Source organism: Rana temporaria, chromosome 13 (genome assembly GCF_905171775.1).
Source record: "Rana temporaria chromosome 13, aRanTem1.1, whole genome shotgun sequence".
NCBI lineage: Eukaryota > Metazoa > Chordata > Amphibia > Anura > Ranidae > Rana > Rana temporaria.
The window spans coordinates 41,397,007-41,423,117 of NC_053501.1; the positions used below are offsets into that span (position 1 = coordinate 41,397,007).

Genomic DNA, 26,111 nt, shown 5'->3' on the forward strand with positions numbered 1-26,111 from the left:
GCCCGATACGCGCGACAAAAAAGGGTCCGGAACTTTTTTTGGCTACAGGCGATGGGCGTCAGGCGCATCAGCGTTCAGATGTGAACCATCCCCATAGACTTTCATGTATTTTGGTCCCTCTGGCGTTTGTGAGCGTCGCGCTACAGGCGACAAAACGCCTAGGTGTGAATGGGCTCTTAGGGATATCTATGCGTAACTGATTCTATGAATCAGTCGCATAGATACTCTGAGAGATACGACGGCGTATCTGAGAATCTGGCCCATTGTACATTGATATATAATAAAAGAACACTTTTTGATGCATTCATTCAGAGGCAGATCCCACGCCTGAGCATGTTGGGACTTGTAGTCCCACAAGGGAGGCCCAGCTCGGCACTATAGAGGATGACAGGGACCGCAGACACAAGTATGCCAACAATGCAGACTTTCTGTGAGGAGGGGGCGTGGCTCCGGAGGTGATTGATGGGCGCTGTCGCCAGTAGCGGAGCTCCCAGCCCCAGGCAGAGGCAGCGACCAATGGCGTGTGTGGTAGAGGTGATGTGGGCGGGGCCAGGCTCTCCTCTCTGGGCTGAGCTGTGACTTGGTTACATTGTAGCTGTGGCTGCGGGGTCGGCTGTTGGTTGCGGACGGGAGATCGGAGCGCTAGGATGATGATGGATCACTATGAGGGGCAGCACACCAATGCAGCCGGAGACTACATGCAGCCGGAGGATGACTGGGACCGGGATCTGCTCCTCGATCCAGCCTGGGAGAAGCAGCAGAGGAAGGTGAGATCACCGGCCGGCCTGACACACACCGCCCCCCTCCTCCTCCAGGCACTCACCTCATTACTATCAGGCCTCCATGTGACAGCACAGCTCAGGCTGCAAGGAGGAGAAGCACCACAAACCAGCCAATCAGGTTTGCTGATAGGAGGAGAGAGCAAAGAGATGAGCTCATCAGTCTGCTGCTTCTCCTTTCACTGGCCAATCGCATGCCTGAGGGGGGCGGGGCAAGACCTGTGAAGTTTGCTGGACCCACCGGCCTAGCCATCACCGAACAGTGGCTGCATCTGATTGGACGGCTCTGATGGGATGATCCAATCTGATTGGACGTCTCTGATGGGATGATCCAATCTGATTGGACGGCTCTGATGGGATGATCCAATCTGATTGGACGTCTCTGATGGGATGATCCAATCTGATTGGACGGCTCTGATGGGATGATCCAATCTGATTGGATGCCGCCACAGTTCGGCTGATTGTTTTCCCGCTATGCTTTTTAGATTAAGGGATATCAGAGCCACTCACTGAGCGAATTTCTGCCGGTTCCAAAATTCGAACAGTGTGCGGCCAACGCAAAGGTGAAATGCGCAGGTCCGCCGCCCCCCGCCGCCAGGCAGGGATGTGCTGTGTGGCTGAGCTGTGTAAATCTCAGGACTGGATGGACAGGGATAGAGGGATAACCACTCCCTGATGTGTATTTGGAGTTCGCCTTTCACTATCATTAGTGGGTGTTGGGTGCCGGGGGTCTAACACATTGCACATCAGCATTGCTTGTTCATTAGTACATACAGGCAGGCATGCTTTTAGGGGATCGATCGATCCGTGTAATCCTGCTTGTATTCACCTTGAGGGATCGGGCAGAGATCAGCGACTTTTCTACTGTAGAAGTCAAGGAAAGGGTTAACAAATGTTTCCATGCTGCGTGTGGAGGGCAAGGAAACTGTACCAGCAATCCAAGCCTCAGCCAGACGCGAGCTCTGCAGCACACTGCTAGGTTTCTGGATTCTGTAATGTATCGCTCCAGGTAGATCCATAGATCCTGTAAGTCAATGAATCCCCCCCCCCCCCCATCTGGAAGCCAGGTAGATCCATAGATCCTGTAAGTCAATGAACCCCCCCTCCCCCAGCTGGAAGTCAGGTAGATCCTGTAAGTCAATGAACCCCCCCCTCCCCCAGCTGGAAGTCAGGTAGATCCATAGATCCTGTAAGTCAATGAACCCCCCCCCCAGCTGGAAGTCGGGTAGATCCATAGATCCTGTAAGTCAATGAACCCCCCCCCCCCAGCTGGAAGTCGGGTAGATCCATAGATCCTGTAAGTCAATGAACCCCCCCCCCCCAGCTGGAAGTCAGATAGATCCTGTAAGTCAATGAATCCCCCCCAGCTGGAAGTCGGGTAGATCCATAGATCCTGTAAGTCAATGAACCCCCCCCCAGCTGGAAGTCGGGTAGATCCTGGAAATCATTGTATCCTCCCAGCTGGAAGTCAGGTAGATCCTGGAAATCATTGTATCCTCTCACCTGGAAGTCGGGTAGATCCATAGATCCTGGAAATCATTGTATCCTCCCACCTGGAACTCTGTTAGATCCATAGATCCTGTAAGTCAATGAATTCCGCGCCCCCCCCCCCCCCAGCTCGGGTAGATCCATAGGCCCTTAAAATCATTGTATCCTCCCAACTGGAAGTCGGGTAGACCCATAGATCCTGTAAGTCAATGAATCCCCCCCCCCCCTCCCCAGCTGGAAGTCAGGTGGATCCATAGATCCTGGAAATCGTATCCTCTCACCTGGAAGTCGGGTAGATCCATAGATCCTGGAAATCATTGTACCCTCCCAGCTGGAAGTCAGGTAGATCCTGGAAATCATTGTATCCTCCCACCTGGAACTCTGTTAGATCCATAGATCCTGTAATGCATTGTATCCTCTCACCTGGAATTTGGGTAGATCTATAGATCCTGGAAATCATTGTATCCTGTCACCTGGAACTTGGGTAGATCCTGTAAATCGATGTCTCCTCCCACCTGGCACTCGGGTAGATCCTGTAAATCGATGTCTCCTCCCACCTGGCACTCGGGTAGATCCTGTAAATCGATGCCTCCTCCCACCTGGCACCGGGGTAGATCCTGTAAATCGATGCCTCCTCCCACCTGGCACCGGGGTAGATCCTGTAAATCGATGCCTCCTCCCACCTGGCACCGGGGTAGATCCTGTAAATCGATGCCTCCTCCCACCTGGCACCCGGGTAGATCCTGTAAATCGATGCCTCCTCCCACCTGGCACCGGGGTAGATCCTGTAAATCGATGTCTCCTCCCACCTGGCACCGGGGTAGATCCTGTAAATCGATGTCTCCTCCCACCTGGCACCGGGGTAGATCCTGTAAATCGATGTCTCCTCCCACCTGGCACCCGGGTAGATCCTGTAAATCGATGTCTCCTCCCACCTGGCACCGGGGTAGATCCTGTAAATCGATGTCTCCTCCCTAGGTGGATCACCCCCGTTATAGACTCCAGTGTAGCCCGGAGTTTCCTGGAGCAGTAACACTAACCAGACTGAGTTCAGGTCACATCTAATGATTAGGGCTGATTTGAGAGTGCTGGCCAATTGTCATAGTTGCTCTTTAATGAGCGGCTAGTGATTGCGGCAGTCTGGCCTGATTTTGGAAAATGAGGAAAATTGTCGGCTCTCAGAAGGAGAAGAATGATTGCGATTACTTCTCCACACTACAAGCTGCCTATAGAATATTGCAGCCCCACCATAGAAGGATCACCTATAGAATTGCAGATATCCAGCAGGCCTGTTCTCTACACAGCAGCTGGTCTGTGGGTTCCTGTCATGGAGATCACTGACTTTATCCATTATTAAATAGTTGTGATGCTGCAGGATGTTTTCATGTCAGGCTTTCTGGGTATTGATAGTGTCATATATTGTCAGATGTGGGTATTGATAGTGTCATATATTGTCAGATCTGGATACTGTTGATAGTGTCGTCATATATTGTCAGATCTGGGTATTGATGGTGTCAGATCTGGGTATTGATGGTGTCATATAGTGTCAGATCTGGGTATTGATGGTGTCATATAGTGTCAGATGTGGGTATTGATGGTGTCATATAGTGTCAGATGTGGGTATTGATGGTGTCATATAGTGTCAGATCTGGGTATTGATAGTGTCATATATTGTCAGATCTGGGTATTGATGGTGTCATATAGTGTCAGATCTGGGTATTGATGGTGTCATATAGTGTCAGATGTGGGTATTGATGGTGTCATATAGTGTCAGATCTGGGTATTCGTAGTGTCATATATTGTCAGATCTGGGTATTGATAGTGTCATATATTGTCAGATCTGGGTATTGATGGTGTCATATATTGTCAGATCTGGGTATTGATGGTGTCATATAGTGTCAGATGTGGGTATTGATAGTGTCATATATTGTCAGATCTGGGTATTGATGGTGTCATATAGTGTCAGATCTGGGTATTCGTAGTGTCATATATTGTCAGATCTGGGTATTGATAGTGTCATATAGTGTCAGATCTGGGTATTGATAGTGTCATATATTGTCAGATCTGGGTATTGATAGTGTCATATATTGTCAGATCTGGGTATTGATGGTGTCATATAGTGTCAGATGTGGGTATTGATGGTGTCATATAGTGTCAGATCTGGGTATTCGTAGTGTCATATATTGTCAGATCTGGGTATTGATAGTGTCATATATTGTCAGATCTGGGTATTGATGGTGTCATATAGTGTCAGATCTGGGTATTGATGGTGTCATATAGTGTCAGATGTGGGTATTGATGGTGTCATATAGTGTCAGATGTGGGTATTGATGGTGTCATATAGTGTCAGATGTGGGTATTGATGGTGTCATATAGTGTCAGATCTGGGTATTCGTAGTGTCATATATTGTCAGATCTGGGTATTGATAGCGTCATATATTGTCAGATGTGGATGGCTGCAATGAACATGCAGTGGTTTTCCTGGACTTTGTAGCACTGATCAGGGACTGCATTTTATTGGCACAGGGTGGCTTTTCCAATTATTTGGAAGATGTTGGATGACTAGTACCGGGGCGAACATAGATGGATCAGCCATAATATGACCACTGACAGGTTAAAGAGGAACGCCAGCCATTTGTAGAAAACAAATTAAAGTCAGGAGCAACCAATACTTTACATGTTTATTAAGAGTCAGCAGCTAATCGACAGCCCAGGGATCAGCACTGTCCTCACTCGGGCTGTTTCTTTGCCATCTTCCAACCCTCAGCACTGCCATTCTGATGCCTAGTACACATAATTGTTTTTCCTGTCGGGAAAACTGCCGTGTTTTCCTTTGGCTGGGAAAACCAGGAGCAACCAATACTTTGGCGGCTGACTCTTAATAAACATGTAACCGACAGCCCAGTGATCCAGCACTGTCCTCACTCGGGCCGGTTCTTTGCCATCTTCCAGCCCTCAGCACTGCCATTCTGATGCCTAGTACACAAGATCGGTTTTCCAGTCGGGAAAACTGCCGTGTTTTCCTTTGGCCGGGAAAACCGGCCGTGTGTATGCTGCTTAGCAGTTTTCCCGACAGGAAAACTGCGGTTTAAAAAATGAGAACACGTTTTTTATTCCCACAGTTTTCCTGTGGGAAACACTGCGAGGGAGCCTACACACGGCCGGTTTTCCCGACGAGCTCTCCTGGCACTTTTCCTGTCGGGAAAACCGTCCGTGTGTACAGGGGAAAGGGGACCGGGCTGGTTCTCGGTTTTCCCAGCGGTCTTTTGACCGTCGGGAAAACCCGATCGTGTGTACTAGGCATGAGTGTGGGAAGCCAACTGACTTCCTGCTGTCTAGGCTCGCCCTGAAAAAAAAACTTCCAATAGTGATAGAGGAGGGGAGGAGGATAAGAATAACTTCCGTTTTTAAGTGATCTTGTTACAGTGGCATCCGAAAGTCAGAAGAATAAGTAAGTTAACATGTTGTCCCTGAAGTCCATTGCAGTTTGTTGTGTATGGGACTGCGGAGCCGCAGACTGGGCAAGGGGGCTCATTCTAACCCGTGTCCACAGCCTAAAGTATCTACAGTTGGCACGTTGGTGTCAGAACTGGACCACAGAGCAATGGTGGCCTGGTCTGATGATCGTACTTTCTTTTACATCATGTGGATGGCCGGGTGTGTGCGCATCACTTACCTGGGGAAGAGATGGCACCGCTATGCAGTATGGGAAAAAGGCAAGCCGGTATAGGCAGTGCGATATTATGGGCAATGTTCTGCTGGGAAACCTTGGGTCCTGCCATTCCTGTGCAGGTTCCTTGACACATACCACCTACCTAAATATTGTTGCTGACCCAGTATACCCCTGATTCCCTGATGGCAATGGCCTCTTTCAACAAGATAATGCACACTGCAAAAATGGTTCAAGAGTGGTTTGAGGAACACAACAATGAGTTTCAGGTGTTGACTTTGCCCTCAAATTCCCTAGATCTCAATCTAATCAAGCATCTGTGGGATGTAGTAGAAAAACCAGTCTGATCCATGGAGGCCTCACCTCACAATTTACAGCACTTAAGGGATCTTTTTTTTTTTTTTTTTTTTTTTCAAATATTTTATTGAGAATTTTCATAGGTAAATACAGAAAATAATACATGCACAAATTGTATAATATGCATATCATACAAAACATTACTCAGAAGACAAAATCGTTTGTTAAATAGATATACAAGAAGTCATCAGAGTACAAATGTAAGGAAAGAACAAGGAGAGGGGAGCGGAAGAAGGGAAGGGGAGGAAGAGGGGAGAGAGGAAAAAAAAAAAGGGGGGGAAATTTCAAAAGAGACTTAAGGGATCTTATACTGATGACTTAGTGCCAGATACCACAGCATACCTTCAGAGGTGTAGTGGCATCCATGCCGTGAAGGGTCAGGGCTGTTTTGGCAACAAAAGGGGAGCTACTCAATATTACGTAGGTGGCCATAAAGCTATGGTTTATCTGCGTAGGTCTTGTTTGCCCTTTTTATTTCATATAGGTATATAAAGAAAACTGTACTAAAAGAAATACAAAGAGTGGAATTGCTAACCACCTGCTGAAAATGCTAGTTGGTGGGCATCGCTACTTCTGAGATACAGTCCTGGAACAAGCACGGTTAATGAAATTCATGATGAAGCCGCAACTCCTGGTCTGTCTAAGGCCCCTTTCACACTCTGTGGACTCTGTTGAGATCAGCAGGGGACTTTTCTGTTGATCCCTTGCTGATCAGAGCAGGACGGGTAGATGACAGGTCCATGTCCACTCAGTTTTTGGACACAGCCTGCTCTGCTCTATGGGTGGCCAGGTGTAAACGAACTCTGTTTATACCTGGCTACCCTCCAATCAGCCAAAAGGGAGAGGGAGAGATCCCCCTTCAATTTTTTTTTCTAAAAGACTGGATAGTATTGGAGGTAGGTGGGACACCACAAAGTCCATTTACACCTGCCAGTCCATAGAGGTACATGAAGGATCCAATCATGTCCCACTGACAGATGGACCTGATTGGACACTTCGTGTGAAAGGGGCCCTACTGTTCAAAGTCAGACTTATGCTGGCCATACACGGGTCAAATTTCGAAATAACTTTCTTTTGAAAATCCGAAAATGTGTACGTTTTGTGATCCGATGGTGCCACCATTGATTTCGAAATTCGACTGACCAAACCTTCAATTTCACCTCATGTTCTTAATAATTTTCGTGTCTGGGAACCTTTTTTTTCTTTCCAGGAATCTTCTTTTCTTGCACATGCACATTTCTTTTTCGATTTTACATTTCTCGCATGATTCTCCCATCATTGATTAGAAAATCGTTAGTTTTTAAAAAAAAATATCCAACATGTTGGATTTTTAAAATTCAATGGCCGCTTGAAAATCGGCTGTTGCTACCGCCCACTAACGGTGCGAAATAGGAACGAAAATTGTCAGATAAGATTTTCGAAAGAAATATCTTTCGAAATTCGACCTGTGTATGGCCAGCATTAGAAATGACTGAAGCAGTTGGATTAGCGTTGGGCCTCATTGACACCAGCAGCAGAGGGGTGGTGGAAATGGACCGTTGATTCATGTTTTTTCAAGTGAGGTGCAGCAAAATTTCCCCCCAAAAAAAACAAAAAACAGGCATCTAGCAGGTGGTATATCACCTGATTAATTTGGTCAGCTGCCTCTAAAGAGCGATCCATTGAAAATCACATTTTGAGAGCTGTAAAAATTCCAGCCGCCTGTGTGAATGAGTACAATTCAAAAGGGGAGGTCAAAAATGGCCACCTCCATGTCCTTTACTACAAGTTTCTGTTAACATACAAATCACTGATCACACCCCTGATTTTGACCTTGGCTCTTGAAAAGGGGGCATTACTTAGTGCCCACAACATGGGGAGAGTGGCTGTCTGAATAAATAAATAATAATAAAAAATAATAATATATATAAATAATAAGGTTTTACGTTTCCCCCCCCCAAAAAAAAAAAAATAGATTCCTGTCAGCGTCACTTTAGTGACGTGACTTTGGGCGGGATGGTCACATGTTTCCCGGGTTTTTCAAAGTCACGTTTTTCCCGGGCTTAATACACGTGTATGGGGCTATATAAGCCCACTACCCTGAGGCCTTAACCAGCTGTAACTTGGAACAGTGTGGTGCGCTCCCCCTCCCCCCACCTCTGTCGCAGCACCTGTTATGTGGTATGTCACCCTTGAAGATAAGGGGGGACTTTTGTATTTATTCTATTATTTATGGTATTCGCTCGAGTTCTATGACTAAGCGAGATCTTGAGAGAGAATTTTAAGTTTTGAAAGTTCTGAATCCCATATTGCCCCTCATTGGTGAACTCCATCCTCACATTGAATGAGTCGGAACTCCTACCATTGACCTGCCCAGTTGACACCGTGGTGAAAAGGTCCATGTCCTTTCCCTTATCCCCTTTTTTGAGAATCTATAGTTGCTTACGCAGTAGTAGAAGGGTGTACGTCTCCAGCAGAGATAACATAACTATTTATTGGCTATATATAGATGGTAGGATAGGCAGCAGTCATTTTCATCTAATGTTAGAAATGTGAATTGCACGTCCCATCCCCAGATATGCAGCAGGAAAATACGAGGCTTGCGGGAATATTTCTATAGTACAACAATAAAAAAGGTGTGGTACGTTTCTTGTCAGCAGTATCAGTACCTGCTACAGGTATATAAAATATATCTATCATCGCTGTGTATAACTGTCGCCTCCTACAACCTTTATCTCACAAGTATTTACATACCTTTCTTTGAATTGGAAGACCATTCTTAAAGCGGAATTTCACTCTGAATCAACAGTGACTAGTTTGTTATTATGCTGCTAGCATTATTAAATAGATTAGAAGGTATATTTATTTGGTATAAACGTTCTCTTTTTCTTTTTTTTTTTCTTTTTTTTTTGTGGTGTGTTTGTGTGGCGTTTTTTTTTCCTTTTTTGTTACTTCCTGGTTCCTGGCCTAGGCAGCCAGAAACACCATTCGTGGATGCAAACTGACTGTCCCTGGGGATGCTTGGGCCTTGGTCACTTGGGCCTCAGTCACTTGGGGTGTATGAATCTGTCTTCTGTTGAAAGCCGTGTTTACCCGCACAGGTAGTCCCATTGCTGTCAGAGTGCATGGACCGTGTGCATTCAGGGTTGCGCACAAATGTCACAGGTGTTGGTGCAGCCCCTGCATCCCGATTGAGGGGAATGCACAAACACCTGTGGGAGTAAACAGGGCACAGATTAATATGCCCTGTGCAAATGAGGTCTTGAGCACCGTACACACAAGCAGAATGTCGGCAGACATTTGCTGGTACAAAAAAACAGTTGACTTTCTGAATGTATGTCGGGTGTGCATGCTGGAAAACCAACAACCAATGGCAGAGTGCGCTGATCGGAGGGGAGGGGGTGTCCTGCTGTCAGAATACTCGGTGGGGGAGACCGCTGGACTAATACTGACCATACTCGTTTTCAAGAAAACAAAATTCGGGCATGAGCGCAAATGATGGTGTCATCATGTAATGACCGGTAAATCATTCAGTGTACATCCCATTTTTTTTTTTTTTTTTCTTTTAACATGCCTAGTGCAGACAATTTGGACGGGAAATGCATTAACCTTTCAATTTCCAAACTTGTCCTTCATTTTTTTCTGCTCAAAAGCGACCCAACGATTATCTTTTTTTTTTTTTTTTTTATGCTCATTAACTGGACGAAAAACAGTTGACCGCATTTCAGACGTGTTTTTTTATTAATTTTTTTTTTTTTTTTTTTGTAGTGTATGGCCAACCTCGGAAAAAAAAAAAAACTGAGCCGTGTACCCAGTTTTAAAGTCCCTAATCGGGGAAACTGCCGCAGTGCTTGCCATAAATTTTTACAGGTGGCCATGGTCTTGCTGCTTGCACACAATGCGGAATGTCAGGCATTCGAGTCTGTGCAGAGTCTTCACCTTCAGCCACTCGTGTGAATGCAGCCTAATGGAAACCTATAATGAAGAAGAGGCTGCCATTTATGAATCTTTCTTGCAATGGTTGTTGCCTGGCTTTCATACTGGAAGTCGGCGGGCGTAAAAAAAGAAAGTGATGCTCTGTGTCGCCGTCAGCGGTTAAACATCCTGATGCCCATCTTGGTACACCTTGCACTCGGCCGCAGTAAGCCAGCAGCAGACATCTTGTTACACCCAGCCCATATTGTTTGGGCTGGTTGTAACAAGCTGTCCGCTGTTGCTTTTATGCAGCCTAGTCCAAGGAGTACCAAGATGGGCGTCGCAGGCAGCATAGCATTCTTTTCCTTAATGTCATTTATTGCTGGGTGCATTTCAGTGCTTGCCCATAAATGCTGTCTGTCAGTGCCACCTATAAATGCCAGCCATCAGTCAGTGCCACCTAATCTGTATTGTGCTTTGAAAATCCTTACATGACGTGAAAAGAAAAGTATCAGTACGTGTACTTGGTCTTAAAAAGTTCCCTGCGTTGTCTTGCAGGTACAGCAGCCCATTCAAATGAATAGGCAAACGTGGCACACAGAAAATGGAACAGTGTGAACCTAAGTGCCGGTTCACACTGGGGCAGTGCGACTCTGCAGCGCGACTCTGCAAGGCGATCTGCACACGACTTCACAGGCGACTTGCAAAATTACTTTTGTATTGAAGTCAATGCAAGTCGCCCTGAAGTCATCCCAAAGTCGTACAAGAAACTTTTTCTAAGTCGGAAGCGACTTGAGTCACTTCTATTAGAACAGTTCCATAGTACAGAATGCGACTTGTCAGGCGGCTAAGTTGCCCCTGTGTGAACTGGCACTTAAACAGATCCTGCACCTGCTGCAGCCTCTCCCATTGTGATTGCATCAAAGTTACAATGTTGCAGTCTGATCTCTGGAGGAAATGCTTCCTCCTGCCTGGATCTGACTGATTGCATCATCTGAGTCTAGGCAAAGTCACCTGATGGGAGTACAAGAACTGTATTTTCAAAGGATTGAAATGGGTACAGTGTGTTTGTTTTTTTTTGTAAATAATACTATTGCTGTATATTGTGACATGTCAGGAATTTATTTGAGGGCTTGTATAGGAAGGTCCACCTAAAAGTGCCAACAATTTGTAAAGTTAAATAATATTTGTGTGAAGGCTGGTTAGACCAACCATTATAATCTTGCATTTGTTGGAGAGCTTTACAAAGAACATTGAAACATTAAAGCGGATGTGCCACTAAAAAACTATATTAAAAGCCAGCAGCTACAAATACTGCAGCTGCTGACTTTTAATATAAGGACACTTACCTGTCCTGGAGTCCAGCGGTGATCGCAGCAGATGACGAGCCGATCGCTCGTCACCCTGCTGCTCCCCCCCTCCATCCACGGTGAGGGAACCAGGAAGTGAAGCGCTCCGGCTTCACTGCCCGGTTCCCTACGGCGCGTGCGCGAGTCGCGCTGCGCCCGCCGATTGGCTCCCGCTGTGTGCTGGGAGCAGAGTGTTCCCAGCATACAACGGGGGGGGCGACGGGAAGCGGAGAAAAAACCCGTCCTTTGCCCGTATCGTAGGGCCGGAAGTGGGTGCAGATACCTGTCTGTAGACAGGTATCTGCACCCCCCTCCCCCCTGAAAGGTGTCAAATGTGACACCGGAGGGGGGAGGGTGCCGATCAGCGGGACTCCACTTTAGAGTGGAAATCCGCTTTAACCTTTTGCCGACCGCGCCATAGCAGAAATACTGCTACAGCGCGGTCGAGTTATTGTGACAGGACGTCCCTGGGACGTCCTCGTGCACTTCCGCGTTTGCGCGTCCCCTGGGGCGCGCTCGCGGAAGTGTCCGTGCTCGCCGGGTCTAGAAGACCCGGCGCATCACGGATCACAGTAAATTGCCGCGAATCGCGGCTGTTTACCACGTGATCGCTCCGTCAAATGACGGAGCGATCACTTGTAAACAAACCGGCGTCATTTGATGACGCCGGTTCCTCCCTCTCCTCTCTGTACCGTTCGGTACAGTGCGAGAGGAGGGGGGGGAGCGCGGGGTGTCAGCAGTGCTGTGGCTGGATCTGTGACAACTGCAGTCACAGATCCAGCCATCCCTCCCAGCTCAGCTATCCCTGCCATACCCCATACTCTGCAATACCCCATACTCTGCATACTCTGCCATACTCTGCAATACCCCATACTCTGCAATACCCCATACTCTGCATACTCTGCCATACCCCATACTCTGCAATACCCCATACTCTGCAATACCCCATACTCTGCATACTCTGCCATACCCCATACTCTGCCATACCCCATACTCTGCCATACCCCATACTCTGCCATACCCCATACTCTGCCATACCCCATACTCTGCCATACCCCATACTCTGCAATACCCCATACTCTGCCATACCCCATACTCTGCAATACCCCATACTCTGCATACTCTGCCATACCCCATACTCTGCCATACCCCATACTCTGCCATACCCCATACTCTGCCATACCCCATACTCTGCCATACCCCATACTCTGCAATACCCCATACTCTGCATACTCTGCCATACCCCATACTCTGCATACTCTGCAATACCCCATACTCTGCCATACCCCATACTCTGCCATACCCCATACTCTGCCATACCCCGATACTCTGCCATACCCCGATACTCTGCCATACCCCGATACTCTGCCATACCCCGATACTCTGCCATACCCCGATACTCTGCAATTCCTCGATACTCTGCCATACCCCGATACTCTGCCATACCCCGATACTCTGCCATACCCCGATACTCTGCCATACCCCGATACTCTGCCATACCCCGATACTCTGCCATACCCCGATACTCTGCCATACCCCGATACTCTGCCATACCCCGATACTCTGCCATACCCCGATACTCTGCAATACCCCATACTCTGCAATACCCCATACTCTGCAATACCCCATACTCTGCAAAACCCCATACTCTGCAATACCTCGATACTCTGCAATACCCTGCGCAATACTCTGCAATACCCTGCGCGATACTCTGCAATACCCCAATACTCTGCAATACCCCCAATACCCCAATACTCTGCAATACCCAAATACTCCGCAATACCCCAATACTCCGCATATATAATGTTTTGGGGTTCTATGTAGTTTTCTAGCAAATAAATTGTGATTTTTCCATGTAGGAGAGAAATGTCAGAATTGGCCTGGGTGCTCCAGAACGCCTGATGGCGCTCCCTGCATGTTGGGCCTCTGTATGTGGCCACGCCGTGTAAAAGTTGCACACATGGGGTATCGCCATACTCGGGAGGAATAGCAGAATGTGTTTTGGGGTGTCATTCGTGGTATGCATATGCTGTGTGTGAGAAATAACCTGCGAATATGACAGAAACAAGTTTGTTTGTTTTTTTTTTACAGAATTTTCGGTCGTTTTTCTTTTATAGCGCAAAAAATAAAAAACCCAGAGGTGATCTAATACCACCAAAAGAAAGCTCTATTTGTGTGAAAAAAAGGACAAAAATTTCAAATGGGTACAATGTTGTATGACGGAGTAATTGTCATTCAAATTGTGAGAGCACCGAAAGCTGAAAATTGGTCTGGTCAGGAAGGGGGTTTAAGTGCCCAGTGGTCAAGAGGTTAATACACTATATTGCCAAAAGTATTGGGACACCTGCCTTTACACGCACATACACTTTAATGGCATCCCAGTCTTAGACTGTAGGGTTCAATATTGAGATGGCCCACCCTTGGCAGCTTTTATAGCTTCACAAGGTTAAGGAGTGTGTCTATGGGAATGTTTGGCCATTCTTTCAGAAGCACATTTGTGAGGTCAGGCACTGATGTTGGACGAGAAAGCCTGGCTCGCAGTCTCCACTCTTAATTCATCTTAAAGGTGTTCCATCAGGTTGAGGTCAGGACTCTGTGCAGGCCAGTCAAGTTCCTTCACCCCAAACTCACTCATTCATGTCTTTATGGACCTTGCTTTGTGCACTGGTGCGCAGTCATGTTGGAACAGGAAGGGGCCACCCCCAAACTTTTCCCACAATGTTGGGAGCATTAAATTGTCCAAAATGTCTTGGTATGCTGACTTCTTAAAGGGACACTAAAGGCAAATGTTTTTTTTTTTAAATACCAAACATGTTATACTTACCTCCGTTGTGCAGCTCGTTTTGCACAGAGTGGCCCCGATCCGTGTCTTCTGGGGTCCCTCGGCGGCTGTCTCGGCTCCTCCTCGCAAAAGCTTTCCACGTTCGTGCGAGCTCCCTCGCATGGTGGGAAGCTTTTGCGAGCGCGCTCCCGTGATACAGCGGCGGGCATAGCCGCAGACTATCACTCGGCCCCGCCCCCCGGCACGCCGCATCATCCACTGTGATTGACAGCAGCACCAGCCAATGGCTGCGCTGCTATCAATCCGCCCAGCCTAGCCAATCAATGCTTTTCTAGCCAATCAATTTCTTTTAACAACTGCCATCACATTACCATAGACAGATACAAATTAGTCTGTAAGGAAGGTCTTGAATAATCTCAGCATTGTACTGTTAAAGAGGTTGTAAATCCTTACAATCCACTTTTTACTGCAGGTAAGCCTATAATAATGTTTACCTGTGGCTTCCCCCGATATATCCTAAACCTGCACAGTTTAGGAGCTATCCCCTGTATCGGCATGTGCCGACGTCATCGGCACATGCGCACTGAAGCAATGGCTTGTTTGTGCCGTTGCTTCAGCTAGTATGCCATTACCGGCGGCTCCCACGTGCGGGAGTGACGTTATCGATTTGACTGGCGATAACCAGAAGTGACTCCGGGAGCAATGTCACTGGCTGGAACTGTGTACTGGGACCGCTGCGGGGACTTCGATCCAGGATAAGTATTTCATAATGAGCTAATCATGCTATGCATACTAGCTCGTTATGCCTTTTCTCTTGCAGGTTTTTTTTTTGTGGATTTACAACCACTTTAATTGCCTTTTTGAAGTTATTGGCAAGCTGTCAGTTTAATGAAAAGTGTTGCATTATTAATACATGGCGACATTCAGTACACAGTTTAGTTTTGTGTGATGGGTTAATGATGTCATAGTAAGACGTAGAACTGCTCTGATTAATTTATGATATGTAAACATGCGATTCATTCTCCCTGAATCTGTCTGACCTTTGCTCTGCTCCATCCCCCCCCTTTCCCACCACCCTGCTGTGACCTCCTACTCCTCTGCGTCTATTTCATCTCTGCAGCATTTCCGCTTCATATCCAGCTTATCCTGCTCTGTCTATTCCCAGCTGCCACTCGCAAATATAGGGACCTTGCATTCATTGCTCACCTACGCCAGAACAGGCCTAATCAGCCCTGCTCATTGGCCAATCAGATTATGCGCTGCTGGTCAGCGCATTAAAGTTTCATTATAGTGCTTCACTTTCCATTCATAAAAAAAGCCGCTATTGCACTATTTTCTCAAGGACACTTTGCTGTGCCAGTTACTGGTGTATTGGACTGGAACCACGGCACACTATAGTCTTGTCATGCAGCTTTCCTGCAAAAAAAATTGCTATATAATACACATATTCGTGCTTAATTCTTCGTTTTGGGGGGGGAAGAGGGGTTGTGTTGTACACACGTACGTGATTATTTGCGTGTGAACATGCGTAAAATACTGTGCAGCAACACAAACTTTTTTATTTAATTTTTTTCCCTTTTCTTTAACCACTTAAGCCCCGGACCAATATGCTGGCTAAAGACCCAAGGTGTTTTTACAGTTCGGGACTGCGTCGCTTTAACAGACAATTGCGCGGTCGTGCGACGTGGCTCCCAAACAAAATTTGGCGTCCTTTTTTCCCCACAAATGGAGCTTTCTTTTTGTGGTATTTGATCACATCTGCGGTTTTTAGTTTTTGCGCTATAAACAAAAATAGAGCGACAATTTAGAAAAAAATTCAATATTTTTTACTTTTTGCTATAATAAATATCCCCCAAAAACATATATATTTTTTTTTTCCTCAGTTTAGGCCGATACGTATTCTTCTACCTATTTTTGGTAAAAAAATCACAATAATCGTTTATCGGTTGGTTTGCGCAAAATTTATAGCGTTTACAAAATAGGGGATAGTTTTATTGCATCTTTATTTTTTTTACTACTAATGGCGGCGATCAGCGATTTTTTTTTTTTTTTTTCGTGACTGCGACATTATGGCGGACACTTTTGACACATTTTTGGGACCATTGTCATTTTCACAGCAAAAAATGCATTTAAATTGCATTGTTTATTGTGAAAATGACAGTTGCAGTTTGGGAGTTAACCACAGGGGGCGCTGTAGGAGTTAGGGTTCACTTTGTGAGTGTTTACAACTGTAGGGGGGTGTGGCTGTAGGTGTGACGTCATCGATCGTGTCTCCCCTATAAAGGGGATGACGCGATCGATACGCCGCCACAGTGAAGCACGGGGAAGCCGTGTTTACACACGGCTCTCCCCGTTCTTCAGCTCCGGGGACCGATCGCCGCACTCAAAAGGGTCCGCGGTCCCGGAGCTTCGGACCAGGTCGCGGGAGTGCGCCCCACGGCTGGGTGCAAGTACAGGACGTGTATATATACATGCTTGTGCCCAGCCGTGCCATTCTGCCGACGTATATGTGCAGGAGGCGGTCCGGAAGTGGATATACAGCGCAATGTATGTAGGAACCTTTTCTGAAGTCCCGGCGACTTCTGTAGTGTCCAGTAAGAACGGCTCCCATAGAAACAAAATTTCACATGTCCTGCGACTTGGGGGTCTGACAAGTCAGATCCCAAGTTGCATTAGTGTGAAAGGAGACTAAATAAATAAACAGCAGGCTGTGTCTGCTTTGCATAGTGGAGCGGACACGGCTCTGTCATCTGCCTGCTCAGCGGGGATCAGCGGCAAGATCCCCCGTTAAGCCTGCGGATCCGCTTGGATGGATTCTGTCCCATGTAAAAGCTGCCTAATAGGAGTAAACTAGAAATAATTGAAATACATAGTGGATTTGAATATATACCTTTTAAAGATGAATTCCAGGTAGGTATATTGCATACCTGTATTGGTCCAAGTCTGGACCAGTGTAACTATGTACCACCACAGCTAGCCTTGGAAGCTGGCGATCACTGCAGTGGACACCGCTAATTTAGTAACCTCTACTTGTTTCTGGGTCCTGTGCCGAGCTGCCAGTCTGATGTATTGTGAAAACAGAAGAAAGGCTGCTTGGCATGGGCGCCATTTAAAAAATAATTTGCGTTTTCTTAATGCATGCAATGTGTCCTTTGATTGGACAAGTTAGAGAGCATGAGGTCACCTTGTCCAAGCAGAGAACACTTTGCATTTATTTATGAGATGCAAAGCATTCTCTGAATGGCACCCTTGCCGAGTGGTCAACCTTCCTTCTGCATCAGGCTGGCTGCTCAGCATGGGACATGGAAACCAGTGGAGATGTGTGAAGTAGCCGTGTCCACTACAGTGATTCCTAGCTTTCCATTCTACCTGGAAGATGGGTAGCACTGAACTCTTCGAGTGTTAAGTCTGCTGGGGACACCCCCGAATAGAAGGTGTGTGGTGACACAAAAGTTTATTTTTTTTTCTGTTAAATTGTCCTAAACCGATTCACAGTTGCGTTTTGAGAAGCTGGAGTTGCAATTAAATTGAATGCAGTTAAAACAATAGGTACTTATAGTGAGGGGTCATCTCCAAGGCTAACTTCCTATAGAAAATAAAACTAGTGACAGTCCTGTTGGTGCCTCCTGCTTCTCATTAGTAGGTGAGGTTGAACGTCTTCAGAAATTCATTGCATTCCATCGCTGTGCTGTAACAGAATTACTGTGCAGTTCAGCATTAGCGGTGATTTCTTGTGAGAAGACATATCATACATGTACAGGCAGGCAGTCTGACAGGGCTCGTCTGTCTGGGGGTATGTGGGTGTAACACTATGCACATCACTCCAACCTGCAATCCCGTACATATTCTCCACTCGGGACCCTCAGCAGGACCGAGCTGATGGTGGCACTTATGTCATCATAGGGCCATGACATTCCAGCAACTGTGCAATGGCTACAATCCTCTCATCATCGGTAGCTAGATACAGATTCGCCACTGGTGTGACATGATCTTAATAGCTACGTTGGAGTTACATGAGTAACTACTGAAGCTCGAGATTCTGCAGCTTCTATTTGCTGGATGAAGTCAGTTGTTCAGCAAACCTTTCGTGATATTAAGGGGTCCCATTTAAAAAATAAACATGTCACACTTATTTGCTCTGTGCGGTGTTTTAGCAGCCCTAATCCTACTTCTCAGCTCCCGTTGGCGCTCCTGGCCCCTCCCCATTGCAGAATGTTCCTATAGCAAGCTTGCTATGGGGCACTCATGCATGCTCACTCTCAAGCTGCCTGTGTGTGCCTATAAGATGCACAAAGCTTGGCTCGGCCCCGCCCTCTGCTCCGTCCTTGCTGCCTGTGATTGACCGCAGCGGGAGCCAATGGATTCTGCAGCTGTGTCTCAACCAATGAGGTTGGAGAGAGCCGCTGCTCTGCTCATCGCTGAATGGAGAAGGGGCTCGGGTAAGTATGGTGGGGGCAGTTGGCTGCACACAGTTTTTTTGCATGAAGGTTAAAAAAAAAAACTTCAGCCTTTACAACCACTTTAAAAGCTGATCTGTTTTTATTGTTCTGTTTGGTCCAATGGAACGATTTACTTCACCAACAGAAGTAAATTCCAGCAGCAGGATGGGCACTTCCTGTCCCACTCCCAAAACAAAATCAAGTCAGCCATTTACAGGAAGGAGAGGTTGGCGAATGATGTCACAATCTTTGACTCCACAGAATGCAAAGCTTCCTGTGAATAGTTGAGCAGGTCTCAGCCCGACTCCATTTTATTCCAGGTGTGGGACAGGAAGTCCGTGTCTCGTTGCTACGGTACACAGCGCTGTATACTGGATATAGCCGAGTCTGACTTCAGTTCATACGGTGTACACTGCCGCTGCATGTGTTGGTAAATGGAACTATTGAAATGTCAGTAAAACGTGGGCTGCAACGAACGATTATTTTCATAATCGAATAGTTGGCTGATTTTATTGTTTCGATTAATCGGTTAATTACCTTAAAGTGTGATGTATAATTTAGGTAATATGTCAAGTTTAAAAAAAAAAAAGGCAATTTTAAATATTAAATATCTCTATGCAGTGGTAAAAATTACCAACTATATGGTTAGGGAGCAAAATCTCGAATTCACTCTGAGAATAACGAACAGAGGAGATATACTGTATATACTATTAGAGGGTGAATTTGGTAAATATCATTAGTAGAAATGATAGAAAATGTTTTGGTGAAAGACATTTTCAGACAGTGTATGGGGTTTTTGTTCAGTTTTAAAATGAATGTAATTTCTGAATGTTAAAAGCAAGTGAAAAAAATTCAAACATTCTTTCATTCAGCGAATGTACAAAGATTTTTCGTATAATAATCTCATCTGAAAATTGATCCGTGATGCCAGCATAAGGCTCAGTACACACATCTATACCCTGGATGATGGTACGCCCCTTTAAGTGTTTATTCCCTCAGAGGTTACATATCAACACACTTATGCAGTTTGCCTTTTGATCTGTTTCTGCAGTGTGCTTTGATTTTTGCGCATTTTTGTGCAATTTGCGTGTTTGCATTTTTTTTAAGCTTAGGCCAATTTGTTGTTGGGCAGAAGAAAAAAAAATGTAGAAAAGCACGCAATGCGTTTTTGCAGCAGCTTCTCCACTGAAGTATATTGAACCAAAAAAAAAAACAAAAAACACTGTTTTGTGTTGAAAAAAGTCCTTGACCCTTTTCAAATACGCAGCATCTGGAAAAAAAGCATAGATGTGAAAGTGTCCCATAGGAAACCATGGTAAATGAACTGTAGTGCGTTTTCTGCAAAAAACATAGGTGTGAACCAGGTTTAAGGCGTTTAGAAACATAATGGAGTTTAAAAAATGTGTCCTTTATAGTACAAAAAGAGCAAATAATCGCTACTGTAAGGGGTTAATCTTTTTTTTTTTTTTTTTTTTTTTTTTAAAACAAACAAAAAAAAAAAAATATATATATATATATATATATATATATATAATTTCTTATTTATATATAAATAAAAAATTAGCTCTTTATAGTAAAAAAAAAAAAAGAAGAGCAAATAAATCGCTACTGTATATATTACTATATATATATATATATATATATATATATATATATATATATATATAGTAATATATACAGTAGCGATTTATTTGCTCTTCTTTCTTTCTTTTCCTTTCTTTCTTTCTTTTCCTTCTTTCTTTCTTTCTTTCTTTCTTTCTTTTTTCTTTTTTCTTTTTCTTTTTCTTTTTCTTTTTCTTTTTCTTTTTCTTTTTCTTTCTTCTATAAAGAGCTAATTTTTTATTTTTAAACCCATTATGTTACTGAATTATGTTTATGAAAATGGTAATCGATTAATTTCATAATCGGTTTTCGATTGATTTAGTTGTTTGGGCCCTAGAGATCAGCCTTTAAGCCAACCATACACGCTAAGGCCCCATACATGCTAGTGCAACTTCTCTGTCTACGGTTTAACACAAATGTGCAGCGGCAACAGGGTGGGCTTTAACAACCACACACACATATGCGCAAAGAACCTCCTTACTACTGCTGGTGACCACTCTAGTGATAACTACAGATCTATATAGGGGAATCGGGACCTCCTTCCTACTGCTGGTGATAGATAAAGATCTATATAGGGGAATCGGGACCTCCTTCCTATTGCTGGTGATGGCTAAATATCTATATAGGGGAATCTGGACCTCCTTCTTACTACTGGTGATAGCTAAAGATCTATATAGGGGAATCGGGACCTCATTCTTACTGCTGGTGATAGATAAAGATCTATATAGGGGAATCGGGACCTCCTTCCCACTGCTGGTGATGGCTAAAGATCTTTATAGGGGAATTGGGACCTCCTTCCTATTGCTGGTGATGGCTAAAGATCTATATAGGGGAATCTGGACCTTCTTCCTATTGCTGGTGATAACTAAAGATCTTTATAGGGGAATCGGGCCTCCTTCCTATTGCTGGTGATGGCTAAAGATCTATATAGGAGAATCGGGGGGTCCTTCTTACTGCTGGTGATGGCTAAATATCTATATAGGGGAATCGGGACCTCCTTCCCACTGCTGGTGATGGCTAAATATCTATATAGGGGAATCGGGACCTCCTTCCTATTGCTGGTGATGGCTAAAGATCTATATAGGGGAATCGGGACCTCCTTCCTATTGCTGGTGATGGCTAAAGATCTATATAGGGGAATCGGGACCTCCTTCCTATTGCTGGTGATGGCTAAAGCTCTATTTTAGCGTAATCAAGACCATCTTCCTACTTCTGGTGATTCATCTAGTGATGTATAGCGTTTTTTTTTTTTTAAGGATGCTTAATCAGGAAGTACATACAGTCATATGTCTAAATACAGCCATCTGCAAGGACTGTTCTTCAGAATTGTGCCCAGGGGGCCATTCAGTAAAGTGCACAGATCAGTTCATTGAAGAAGTCATTCATTTGGTGACAGGAGCCAGGCTTGAAATCGGTTCCATAGATTCTGCAGGCTCAGAAAGGAATATAGGAGACTGCAGCCAACACATGTCCCCCACCCCACCCCAAAGTATAAAGCTCACCTCTGTTCTTCCAGAGAAAAGAGGAAGCTGGACCGGCTGCTTTATTAAATATACACAGCAGGGAGGGGGTGGAAAATTGGTGAGTGGCCCTGGAGGTAACGGTGTCCTTCTTTGGACTGGGACTTTTTCTATAGAGCTTTTATTGTTTGGCGACACTCCTGGAAAGATAATGCTGTAGTATGGCTTGTGACCACATGAGCAGACCCTAGAGCCTTTAATCCCTCTTAAATTCAACAAGACTGCGTGTGTGGTGTGTGCAGAGTACAATAGTGATATCAACTATTAATCCCCAAGTGGTGCTTTGTTCCTGTGCATAGAGAAATTTAGAACATGTCACAATTTCTTAACCTGAACTCCGGCATTGCCTTCAGTCTTGTAGAAATCTGTGCTTCTTTTTTCTTTTTCTTTTTGGGAGATCCATGGTGTAGAGCACATGTGTCTAACACAAGGCCTGCGGGCAATTTCATGTGGCCCTCGCAATTCCTACAGCTGCGGCACCCTCCTCGTTTTCGCCCTCCGCCATAGGTGTGCGCAGCCCATTGCATTAGGGTGTGCACCCCAAAGCTCAAACACATGTTCGTGTGTATGTGTGTGTGTATATATATATATATATATATATATATATATATATATATATATATATATATATATATATATATATATATATATATATATATATATATATATATATATACACGGTGTCATTAGAGCAGTGGACGGTGTCATTAGAGCAGTGGACGGTGTCAGTAGAATAGTGGACAGTGTCAGTAGTTTGTATTTTAATTTTTATATTTTGTATTCTTTTTTACAATTGTATTTGTTTCATATTTTCTTTTTTTTACAAAATAGGGGGAATGTGTGGCACATAGGGTGATTAGGGTGTGCCCAGGCACACCCTGTGCGCACGCCTATGCCCCCCGCATCGTCTCAGCAGCTGAGAACTTCTCCGGCAGATCCTGCACTTCTCCATGCCATGGGGGCCTGCTCAGGCAGAGCCATGTTCTGTTGGAGCAATCTCAAATAGTTTCTTGTGGATTATACCAGCAGTGTGTGACCTGTCTTTTCAGACTTGCCCCATCTGGTACAGGAGGGTGAGTGGGCTCCATCCCAGTCTGCACCTGCCCTTCCCAACTTACAGTGGCGTTCCACCTAAAAATGGAACTTCTGCTTTTCAGAAAGCCTCCCCCCCCCCCCACCGGTGTCATATTTGGCATCTTTCAGGGGGAGGGGGGTACACATACCAGATATTTGCACCCACTTCCGGACATAGACTTCCAATGGAGTCACGCCACTCCCACTCGTATGCGCTTTTAGAAACAGTCTGAAACCAAGTACAAAAATGAACCAGGAAAAGCAATAAAATTCAGCTTTAAATGCTTGGTCTACTCAAAACTGGTGTTTTGGTTATATGTTGATGTCAGCTGGTTGAATCCCAGAACTTGATTTCCGAGGTTTTCTCACCTGCTGCATTCATAATGTGGCAGTTATGCAGATTTTTTAAAGGAACCAGCATGATTATCCTGATAATGATCAGAAGGCATGCTGGCATTAATTGGCCCTTTCATTTTCAGAGAGAAAGCAGAACACCAGGTTTTCTCTTCCAGTTGCTATTTGAAAACGTTAATATGGGCTCAGGGCCAACATGGCAGCTGAAAAGGTGATTAGAACAGTGGAACTCCCTGAGCAGAGAGCTGGTGACTGTCAGTCATCGTTGTCTGCCCTTTCCCTCCGCTCACTGGAGCACTGGGCTGTGAAGGGGCTGAGATTGGCTGGCTCAGGCTCTCAACGGCTTGCTGAGAGGCTGAGCTGGGTGCCGATCCAGGCCATATGGTTGCAATATTTCCCCAGCCTGGACCAGCTCTGTAATGTCAGACTTCAGCCCGTTGTCTGCTGATAACGTGTCGGTCACAGGAGTGCAGAATGAAGTGCACTCCTGTGATCCACAGGAGAAGTACAGCCAAACAAGCTTTTTAATAAATAGCTGAAGACCGATTAGGAGGACAGCCAGGTAACTAGCATTTTCAGAAGAAAACGAAAAAGGCGGTCTCCAGGTTTCTCTTGGTACAGGTTCTTAAAAAATTCTAACAACTAAATCTTGCTTGCTAGCTTTGGTCTGTTTAAATATACCTTTTTATATTTGTTTGCAAAAAATATCTGTTGCTCTTGCCCTCTAATGCTTCCATTTACTTCCTGACATTTACCTTATACACATAACCAGTTTCACCTAAAATAGAACTGTGACTTCTGATTTGAAAATTATGTTGCAGCACTTAATTATAAGGGCACTTACAGTATTTTTTTAGTCCCACAAATACCTGTTAAAGCTTCTAGTAAAGCCCACCTAATGCCGCTTCCTGCGTTTGGGGTGGCAACAATGCTGCACTGCTCCTGAATTCAGAGCAGAGTTGCTGCTCTCATGTATGCTGTCTTCTTGCTTATATTGGGATGAGAAGATATTGTAGGCGGCATGACTATAAATATTATCGCTTCTTATTTATAAGCCTGTATCATGTCAGTCTGCTGCTGGCCATATCTAGTCCTGCCCACTGCTTTCTGGACCAACAGCACTGCTTCTGTTACTGAAACCCTTTCCCTGTGAGCTGCAGTGTCTGCAAGGGAGAGAATATGAGACATGAATAGAAAAGGCTTTAGCTCAGTCAGGGAAGCTAAGGAAGTTTTTGGATCATATAGTAACTGGATTTGGGACTTGTTTTGGGGATACAGTTTATCTGTTTCGGTTGAGTGTGTCAGGATGCATGTGTTTGTGATGCAGCTTTTGGTGCATTCCCCCCCCCCCCCCGCGCTCTTCTTCTTCCTTTTTTTTTTCTTCATCTGAATTCCAGACATATGCGTTTTTGCTGCATTCCAGATGCGTCGCATACAGAAAAAATGTATGTTTTACTTTTGTTGACTGCACTGGTGTAAACTAGGGCCATTTGAAAACCCTGTGCATGCGTTTTTGATGCAAATTAAAAATGCTCTGTACTGCCTCTTGTGTGAACCAGCCCTACGACCTGGGAGTATAATGTGTGAAGTTGCAAAGGACATTCTAAAGTTAGGGGTTAAAAAAAAAAATAAGCAGGGATTTCGTGAAAACGGTGTCCATGCCAAATCACTGATGAGGAAGCATATTCATGTTCTCACATGGATTTTGGACAGGGTCCATTTTTAATCTCCCTAAGTTGTACTGTATTTCTGCCAACACTTTTCATTTTACATCAGAGTATTTTCTGCAAGGTCAGCGTTATCTCAGATCGTTATATTTTTTATCTTTTATTCTGTGAGTTAGTAAGTGAAAGACTTCTGTAAAATAGAATACCTTTTGACATCACTTTTTTCACTAACCTCATAGTTAACTATAATGATAGTAAAAGGCAGTTTGTAGACGGGTAGATCTCTCCATAAATAGTTCTGATTCTTTTCTTCTTTCTATTACTGCATGTTACTCCAGTGTATGCCAACCTACGTATCCCTCTGTGCAGTCAATGCACTTGTACAGTAGCAGGGATGTCATATTTAATGAATTTGCAACCGATTGAAAGTGATGAGGTCATTGCACTGATACAATAGTGGACACAGGGCCGATCCGCCCTATAGGCTCACTATGCAAGCCGCTTAGGGCCCCGCAAAGCTGCGGAGGGCCCCCCAAATTACTAGAGGCCCCGCCTGGTGAGAAGTCATTATCGGCCCCTCACCCCACTTCTCAATTTGGCTGCATGGGAGAAGAGGTAAGAAGTCAGCACCACTTTGCTTCTCACTTTAACTACTTAACCCCCGGACCATATTGCTGGTCAAAGACCAGAGCACTTTTTTTGCGATTCGGGACTGCGACGCTTTAACTGACAATTGCGCGGTAGTGCGACATGGCTCCCAAACAAAATTGGCGTCCTTTTTTCCCCACAAATAGAGCTTTCTTTTGGCGGTATTTAATCACCTCTGCGGTTTTTATTTTTTGCGCTATAAACAAAAATAGAGCGACAATTTTGAAAAAAATGAATATTTTTTACTTTTTGCTGTAATAAATATCCCCCAAAAATATATAAAAAAACATTTTTTTTTCCTCAGTTTAGGCCGATACATATTCTTCTACATATTTTTCGTAAAAAAAAATCGCAATAAGCGTTTATTGATTGGTTTGCGCAAAAGTTATAGCGTTTACAAAATAGGGGGTATTTTTATGGCATTTTTATTAATATATTTTTTTTTACTAGTAATGGCGGCGATCAGCGATTTTTTTTCTTCCGTTACT

General features: G+C 44.9%; 1 protein-coding gene across 3 annotated transcripts in view; it reads left to right on the top strand.

The window, feature by feature from the left end:
* Nucleotides 1-560: 560 nt before the first annotated feature.
* ACTN1 (actinin alpha 1) overlaps nt 561-26,111 on the top strand; it is a 159,801-nt gene continuing 134,250 nt past the window's right edge. For 2 of the 3 annotated variants that reach the window (XM_040333374.1, XM_040333376.1), the window contains exon 1: nt 561-767. In XM_040333374.1, coding sequence (XP_040189308.1) covers nt 648-767 — 120 coding nt within the window. In that variant the 5' untranslated portion in view covers nt 561-647. The remainder of the gene's footprint in view (nt 768-26,111) is intronic. The other variant, XM_040333375.1, reaches the window with a different exon arrangement.